This window comes from Propithecus coquereli, unplaced genomic scaffold (genome assembly GCF_000956105.1).
Source record: "Propithecus coquereli isolate 6110/MARCELLA unplaced genomic scaffold, Pcoq_1.0 Scaffold563, whole genome shotgun sequence".
Classification (NCBI taxonomy): Eukaryota; Metazoa; Chordata; class Mammalia; order Primates; family Indriidae; genus Propithecus; species Propithecus coquereli.
Window position 1 is genome coordinate 1,936,013 of NW_012151541.1, and position 9,094 is coordinate 1,945,106.

The window sequence follows — 9,094 nt, forward strand, 5'->3', positions numbered from 1 at the left end:
TGCTCTCAGATCATGTAATCCTATAACTCTTAGACTTCACCAGTGGCATACCTAAGCTTGGGCATCAGGAAAAACCTGGGGTTTCAGATTATGTGCTTCCTTAGGAAGGTATTATGACCCCGGAATTCAATTCACCATACAAAGGTTTGCTCCAGCTTGGTTGGCCAACCGCATAGGACCAAACCGTGACTTATACCTTGGCCCCGTGCTCACAACACGGTCACGATCTGTTGGTGCTTTAGCTGCACCATCTGACTTATCTATCACGACTATTTCCCCTTATGCCCAGGAGCCGGTCCCCCATAAGCAGCCTTTACTTAACTTGCTAAAGTCTGTTTATAACTTCATAAACCAAACCAGTCCTGATATAACCAAAGACCGTTGGCTCTGTTTGAATCCAGAGGCTCCTTATTATGTAGGAATTGGGGCCAACCACTCCATTGGTCTCAGAGAAGTGGATATAGGAAATTCAACATCTGAAGAAGCTCAGGGAAGATATTTATGCCGATGGGGCCATAAACCCAAATTAACCTTAGAGGATCCACAGGGACGGGGAAGTTGTGTTTGCCCCCCAACTTTTATGCTAGCACGATCTCCTTATGGTGGTTCGTGCAGCTCGGTTATTAGAGTAGACAATTCCTCAGATCCTGAGCTTAGAAAACTCCTCATTGCCCCTGAGGGAACATGGTTCGCTTGCACGATCGGTATTACTCCTTGTGTAAGACCTTCTATAATTTTTCAGGAAACTGATCTTTGTATTCTCTTACATATTGTCCCACAAGTATACTTTTACTCCGGTAATGGGGGGAGGGAACATTTACAGGTGTCAGAAGCTTTCCACGTTAAAAGAGCTATACCTATCTTAGTGCCCCTGCTCGTAGGATTAGGAATTGCAGGATCAGCAGCAATAGGCACTTCTGCGCTCATTAACAAGTAAACAGAATTTTAAGACTCTAAGCCAGCAAATTGACCTTAATCTCAGTGAATTGGAAAACTCTGTTAGTCGCTTAGAGCGCTCAGTCAACCCCTCGCAGAAGTGGTTTTGCAAAATTGCAGAGGCTTAGACCTCCTGTTTCTTAAGCAAGGGGGCCTGTGCCTAGCACTGGGTGAGACGTGTTGTTTCTATGCTAATCATTCAGGGGTAATTAAGAACAGCCTCTCCCTGGTACGAACAGGTCACGAGAAAGAGAAGAGTCGAAAAGCAAACAATAATTGGTATGAAAATCTGTTCTCTTGGTCCCCGTGGCTGACCACACTCCTGTTGGCCCTGGCAGGGCCTTTGATCCTACTCCTGTTGGCTTTACTAGTTGGCCCGTGTATCCTAAACTGCTTGCTGTCTTACATACGGCAACGGATTCAGAGTGTAAAATTAATAGCTCTGCGCCCTCATTACCACCACATCTGTGATGAGTCTTTGTAACAAAGAATCAAAGATTTGATTTCTGCAGAAAGCCAGTGCAGAATGTTAAGGCCTAATCTTAGCCAATTGTTGCCCCCCACCACCCGCCTTTGTGATAAAAAAAACCAGTAACTTTACTTTTAATGGAAAATCTGTACCTTGTAAAATGGAAAAAAAAGAAGTAATTAACTTGTAAGTGATTGATTACCTTGCCCAGTTGCACGTAGTTAAAACTTACTGTGATTACTCAGCCTATGAAAGAATGTGCTCTGACTTAACTGATGCTATCTGCTTCTGTAAACTTGCTTGCTTAGAGATTGTAATCGGAACAGGTGGTCGGAGGCTGGTCCCAGACCCCACAGCTATCAAATGCATGATGTAATTTTGTTCCACGTCATGTGCCTAATGTCGCGTAGCCCCAACTGAAGATAGTATAAAACTTCCTTGCTTTCTCGGCTCAGCACCATTCTCGGTACCTGTGCTCTGACAGGGCCAGGGTGGTCGCTGGCCTGCTAATAAAGATTCACAATTTGGCTCCATTCGGGCTCTCGGTGGTCACTTCTCGCACTCTGTACCATAACACAGGCAACCCCACGGTGAGTGGATCTGAAAAGTTTTCCCCTGTCTTCAAATAATTCTCTCACTTCCAAACACAGCGCCTGAAGATTCAGCGCTAGAGCCCGTCACCTGGGGAGGACCTTATCATCTGTGAGGTCAAAACACACGAATTAGCCAACACATTAGCCACAGAGACTAGCTCCTCTCATTGTCTTTATTGCCTCGGCTGGTGCAGAGAGCAGCCCCTGAAGGCGCAGAACTTAGAATACTGGAGTGTCTGAGCATGAAGGCACCTGAGGGGCCACCAGCCACCTGCTTCACTGTACAGATTTGGAAACTGAGAGCCAAAGAGAGGAAGAGAGGGGTCCAGCGTCATCCAGTAAGTTCGCGGTGGCGTGAAGACTAGACCCGGACAGCCAGCCCAGGGCTCTTGGCATTGCCCACTGCAGTTCACTAGTTCACTCATCTAACAGCTATTAAGGACCACCGTGGGCCAGAAGCAGATGCACACGCACACAGACAGCTCTGCTGCAGGGGCCGTTGGGGTCAGTGCTCTCAGAGAAGGGCTTGCAGCTGTGCTGTGGGAGCCCACAGCAGAAAGCAGTCAATTCTAGGCTGAGTCAGGGCCGGCTCCATGGAGGAGGTGGTGATATTTGGAGTGGACCCTGAAAAATAATCAGGGAGAAACGAGGATAGGGCGTCCTAGACTGAGTAGATAGCACCCATCCTGGGATTTACAGGCCAGGAGTATGTTTGGGGAGCTGCCCCAGCCTGCTTGTAAAGCTACAGGGAAAAGCGTAAAAGGCAGAGAGATGGGGCCCACGAGGGAGCCGGGGCTGAGCAGAGAGAGGAAGGTGAGCTGGAAGATCAGCTGCCCTACCTCTCTTCTGCAGAAGCCTCCCCAGACCCTAAGGACTGCCCTTCCCGCCACCATTACTAGGTCAGCTGAGGATGGGCACCCCTCACCCCCAGTTCCCTGCTTCCAGAGGATTAGACCAGGTGCTGCTTCTCCTGCCAAGGAACAAGCCAGGAAGATTCACCCATGTTCCAGGTGGGAAAAGAGGGATGTAGCCTGGGGAAGCCGGCTGGGGCAAAGCCAAGGTTAACACAGAGGATGGAGCTTCAAGGGCACAGGGGCTGGGGTCAGGGGTTGGAAACGTAGGTTCTACGCCTGTCCCACCCTGACCTTGTCCCTAAGCAGTGCTGTTTCTCAGCCTCTGCCTGCCCCGGGGGGGTCACAGGGCCAGGCCAGACAGAGGGCTGCTGGCGTCACTGGGCACAGGGTTGCTTTCCCACAGCTCTCCTTCCTCCAGCCCCTCTGCTCCACATCCAGAAACCTGGTTACCCTTCACCCACTCAGGTCGGTCCCATGAGTGGGATTTATAGCTGGCTGCCCTGCCATCTGCCCCAGGGTAATAAATCAGGGCAGAGCAGAATTACAAGCATCCCACTACGGAGCGTATAAAAGGAGAAGGGCTCGGGGAGCCACCAGGCTTCCGCGGATCCTAGAGAGAGCCCCAGACTGTGGGGAAGCATGGACGGGTGGAGCAGAATGCCTTGCTGGGGACTCCTGCTGGTGCTCTGGGGCTCCTGCACCCTCGGTCTCCCCACAGACACCAACGGCTTCACACGGTAACTAACTTGGGCAGGGGGTGGAAGGGGCGCATCCAATCCTCACAAACAGCTGGGCAGGGAGGTATGGGAATGGGAAGTGTCTTGCCCAATGTCACTAGGCCAGTAAATAAGTGGCACCGGACAGGCCTGCCCAGAGCTCTGCAGGGAACTCAGAGACAATTAAGACCTGCCCTTTGCCTTCGAGGAGCCCGCAACCTAATTAACAAGAGTGTGTGCAGGTGCGGTTGACTCTACCGGGGCGCAGCGCGGTACAGCGATGACTAAATGCAAGGCTTATAGAGTTGGATCGTCCTGGTTTAAATCTTGCTTCACTAGCAGAACAAACTAGGTCCGGAACCGTGGGCAAGTTACTTAACCTCTCCAAGTCTCAGTTTACCATTTTAAAAACAGGGATCATAACAGTACCCACTTGATAGAGCTGCTTTGAAGTTTCGATGAGATAATGCGTAGGCCGCCTGAGCTCCACGCGGGCACACAGTGAGAACCCACGGGCGCTATCAGTAGCACAGGGGGCATTCCTGCAAGTGTTAAAGCAGCGGTCCCCAACCTTCTTGGCACCAGGGACTGGTTTCATGGAAGACAAGTTTTCCACGGCGTGGGGATGGGGGGTGGGATGTCCTCGGTGGCGGGGTGTGGTGAGGAGCTCAGACGTGCAGCCCGTTTCCTAACAGGCCACAGACTGATAGTGGGCCTCGGCCCAGGGGTTGGGGACCGCGGTGTTAAAGGAGAGGATTCAGGCAGCCCACAGCAGGGAGGAGAAAGCCCTGACATCCGTTCCGCGCCGGGCGATTCGTTAAGACTGGAGAAGGGGAGGGTACTGCAGGAGGACTGGCGGCGGAGACGGAGGGGGGTCTCCATGTGTCTGGGAAAGTCTGTTGCAAAGTTAACCTGGGCTTCCGTCCTGTGACACACTGGCCAACAGCTAGAGACGTCTTCCTCCTGGCTTTGGCAAACAGCCTTTATGTCAGGACCTGGGAGATCCTGCATGAGAAACAGGGCCAGACCTGCGCTCTGGGTACCTGCTCCATCACTTCTGAGTCACCTCCATGCCTGTGAGCCCTTATTTGCTCATCTATAAGACGGGACAAGGACAGCTAGCTTGCAGAGTTGTCACGAGGCTTGCACGGGGTACGTGTAGTGTTCGGCACGCGTTCAGCAGGAGTGCAGCACACTCTGAGTTTCCTAAGTCTCTTCTTAATTCTGCCTCCCAGAGGTGATGGCTGGGAAGGCGTCCGGACAAGAAGCCAAGGGGACTGGGACTTAGGCCCGAGACACATCTTCCCAAGGACCAGGAGCACGGGGCATTCTGGAGATGCTGGCATCTCTCCCTGCCCGACCCAGTGCAATCAGCACCGGCGGGACACACCCCTGCCCCACCCCTATCCTGGAGACCCCTGCAGGCTGCTGTGGGCATCTGCTGCCACCTACAGGCCGCACGTGACACTGCCTCCCCCGCTCCCCAGCCTCCATCTCCTCAAAGGGGATGTCAGTGCTTGCGTCCTGTCTGTCCTGCCTGCTGGAGTCCTGAAAGGCAGTGACAATCTTCGTCTTGTGTCTCCAGTATCTGGCACAGAGAGGCACAGAGCAGTTGCCCGACACATCCTAGGGAATGAATGAATGAACAAACAAATGGCCTCCTCTAATCAAAATCAGACAACAGAAGGAGGTTACTTTAGGGGTATTTAATGCCAGTGCAGGCGACTCATCTAAACTGATCTTTACAAGAGGTGACTCCTATAAATTCTCCAGAGGCCCTAGGGCACAGAGTGATTCCCAGGGCCGGGCTAAGGTTAGGGGGAGTTGTACTAAAAGGGGGAACCTTGGGGACTCTACCATTATTGTGGGGCAGTGCAGGACTTTTCTGTTTTTTCTTCCTCCACCCTGGGCCAGGATCTTCCTCAAGAAAATGCCCTCAATCCGGGAAAGCCTGAAGGAGCGGGGTGTGGACATGGCCAGGCTGAGTGGCGAATGGAGCCAGTTTGCCAGCAGGTTCTCCCTCGGCAACGGCTCCTCCTCCGTGGTCCTCACCAACTACCTGGATGTGAGTGCCGGGCTTGGCCCCTCGCCCCTCCCTAGCTCCTTTCTCTCATGGACCTGGGGGTTTCTTTGCTGCGAGGCCCACTCTTTCCGTGCTTGCTTGACTGAAGAGCTGAGGAGCACATGAGCGCCCTAGAAAGTTCCCATTTTACAGCTGGAAAGCCTGAGGCACAAAGGGCAGGAAGAAACTTAGGGGCCAGTCAGAGGCAGGGTTTGGAACTCAGCTCAGGCCTGGAGCCAGGCGTCCCCGGTGTGTGGGAAGGGATGTGTGACTCAGGTGGGGGTTTCTGCAACCTGGCCCCGCACGGCCTGACTGCTTCCTGCACCAGTGGACCCTCGAGGGTCAGGAAGGGTGTCTCACTGAGCCTCCCCTTCCTGGGGTGCCAGCCTCCCCCAGTGCCTGCAAGAAAATGGAAACCCAGAGAGGCTGTAGGACCTGCCTAATCTCACCCCCAGATCCAGGAAAGACCCCGAGACACGAGGCTCCCTGAGCCCCTCCAGCCCGCTTTCTTCTTGCCCCACAGACCCAGTACTACGGCGAGATCGGCATTGGGACCCCACCCCAGACCTTCAAAGTCGTCTTTGACACGGGTTCGGCCAACCTCTGGGTGCCCTCCACCAAGTGCGGCTCTCTCTATACTGCTTGTGGTGAGACCCTGGACCTGCGGCACCTCTCCCCAGCCCCCTGCCCTGCCACCCTGGGCAGCCCTGCCCCGCAGCCAGCTAACTCCCTCCCGCCACCAAGGGAACAAATTCCTCTCTGCCCCTGTGCCGCTGCCCCTGAGAGGAGAGGGAGGAGGTGTCTCCCGTTTCCCTGATACGGTCACCAAGGTAAAAAGATGAGCTCCAGGAGCTCCCTGGCCACCCGGAAGGCCATTTGCCCGTCTGTCTGAGATTGAGACAGAACTGAATTCTCAAACCCATCCCTGGCACTTGGGCTCTTCCATCCCTGGTCTTGGTCAACGACATCTTCTGATCACTTACTCTGTGCCTAGACTCTTCTCAGTGTTGTTAGCAATTACTTTAAAATGCTTCACTTGAGACAACATTCTCAGAGGTATGGGCGCATCAGAGGGGCCCAAGAAACACAGTCCTTGATGGTGAAACACATTTTCCAAGCCCCCAACCTCAGGGCCTCATCCCTGCACCTAAGCTAAGTCCTCCAGCCACACTACCATACCCACAATGCACCCTGCCTCCGGGGCCCCTTGCCTGGGCCACTCTTGGACAGACCTGAGCCTATGTCCCTCTGCCAGAGATTCACAGCCTCTACAACTCCTTGGAATCCTCCAGCTACATGGAGAATGGAACGGAATTCACCATCCACTACGGAACAGGGAAGGTCAAAGGATTTCTAAGCCAGGACATTGTAACCGTAAGTAGGGCTGCCCCAGGCCATCTGACTCCTGCCCCCTCCTGTCCCCAGGCCTCTCCTGCCCCCGAAGGGCCCACACTTGCGGGCAGGAGCTCCCCAGCCCACCTTAGAGCCTTGGCGGCTGAGGAACACCCTGCTCTGTTACGTTCAGCTGCAGCCGCAAATCAGCAGAACCGTGGAGGGCAAAGTTGAGCCGCTGGCTCACGGTGGGTGACTTACGGAGGCTTTTGCCTCTGACTTGCATGCAGGGCTTGCCCTGAGCCCCACAGCCTGCAGTCACCAACTGCCTGACGTCACCAGCTCTGACTGGGCCCTTAACCACATCCTAGACTGAAACCCAGACTCAATCAGAGTCAGGGACATTGTTGACATTGTGATTAGCATTAGTTTTAGGGTTAGGCATAGGTCTTAAGGTCAAGTTGAGGTTGAGTTTTGGATTAGGGTCAGGGCCTGGTTTTCTTTTCTCATGTGGCCAGTGTGTGATCCCTTCCCCATTCCTGGAGTTTCTTAGCCCCTGCTCCATCACAGTCGGGGCGGGACACGCGGAACCCGAGAAGAAATCCCCACCCCTGGCCTATGAATTCAGGTAGAAAGGAGCAGGAGGGGCAAGCCTGGCTGTGCCAAAGGAATCCTTAGCCCATGATGAGGGTGGGAGCTGAGGCCCAGTCCTGCTGGGTGTGACAGCTGGGCCACTAGGGAGGAGGGACAGGGGTGCTCAGCATCTTTTCTATTGCTGTGTGGCAGGGCCACCTTCTCAGCCCCTGCCCTTCCAGTTTCTGGTCAACCCCAGCTCTCTTGGGGCCCCACGACATAGACATGTGCTGGGAGAGAGGGTGTGTGTGCAGGGTTGATGAAATACTCTTACCCGGATTGCTGTACCGTGGAGCATGTGTGTCCCTGGGTCTCCCAGTGTGGAGCCCAGACCAGACCCCAGCTAGGTCTCCTCTACTCCTTCCTCCCACAGGTGGGCGGACTCACGGTGACACAGACATTTGGAGAGGTCACGGAACTGCCTCTGACACCCTTCATAATGGCCAAGTTTGATGGGGTTCTGGGCCTGGGCTTCCCTGCTCAGGCCGTCGGCGGGGTCACCCCTGTCTTTGACCACATCCTCTCCCAAGGGGTGCTAAAAGAGGACGTCTTCTCTGTCTACTACAGCAGGTGGGGCCTGGGCCCCCAGGGGCCAAGGTGGGGGAACAGAGGGGGTGGAAGAGCTGGGCGAGCAGAAGGAGAGTCTGGGCCAGAATCACGTGCGCATGACCAGGTGGTTGTCAGTCAACATCTAGAGCTGCAGCAGCCAATATGGACGCCACCGCTGAAATTGCATTTAGTTGAAATTCACTAAAATTTAAAATTCAGTTACTCAGTTGCGCTAGCCACATGTCAAGTGCTCAGTAGCCACAGCAGCTAGTGACTACGGTCTTGGGCAGAGCAGACAGAAAACATTCCCAGGTGCAGGGTGGGGTGATGGGAAATCAGGCATTGCCGTGACCCGAGACCCTCCCCGTGAGGCCTTGGCTCCTTCCACACGGAGACAGCCGCTGCCTTCACTCCGCAGCTCCGCCGTTTGTTATTTGCTCACTCAGCGGTTCGTAAGTGCCATGTGCCAAGCACTGTGTTAGGCGCTGGGGCACGGCAGTGAACACAGTGCACAAGACGGAGTCCCTACCCTTCTATCCTCACAGAGCTCACAGTCTAACAGGGAAGACAAGAAATACCACAACGTGATGAGTGTTACAGGCGAGCACAGTGCTGCAAACCGGGAATGCTTCTCACTTCTAGGCTGAGTTAACACACGGTTCAGCCAGCCTTGAGGAAGCCATTGTCAGCTCTTGAGTAGGGTTTGGACCTGCTCCAAGCTGCTGGGTTTAGCAAGATGGTATGAGCCAGAGACCAGAGGTCATAGGGGTGAGAACACGAGGCCAGTGGCAGTGAGAATGGAGGGAAGGGTTAGAGTCCGGAAAAACCTCAGAGGTAAAATGGAGAGGAGTCTCTGGTTTGGTGACGGAAAGGGAGGAGGCATTGAGAAAAGGCCACCAATTGGTGGCTCTGCAGTCAGGGGTGGTCTAGGGAAGAGCCGTTTTAGAGGA

At 54.1% G+C, this 9,094-nt stretch overlaps 1 protein-coding gene across 1 annotated transcript in view; it reads left to right on the forward strand.

Moving 5' to 3' along the window:
* The first annotated feature begins 3,491 nt into the window (after nt 1-3,491).
* REN (renin) overlaps nt 3,492-9,094 on the forward strand; it is a 22,859-nt gene continuing 17,256 nt past the window's right edge. Inside the window, exons 1-5 of the mRNA XM_012657859.1 lie at nt 3,492-3,589; nt 5,483-5,633; nt 6,154-6,277; nt 6,886-7,004; nt 7,969-8,165. Of these exons, the coding sequence (XP_012513313.1) occupies nt 3,492-3,589; nt 5,483-5,633; nt 6,154-6,277; nt 6,886-7,004; nt 7,969-8,165 (689 nt within the window). The remainder of the gene's footprint in view (nt 3,590-5,482; nt 5,634-6,153; nt 6,278-6,885; nt 7,005-7,968; nt 8,166-9,094) is intronic.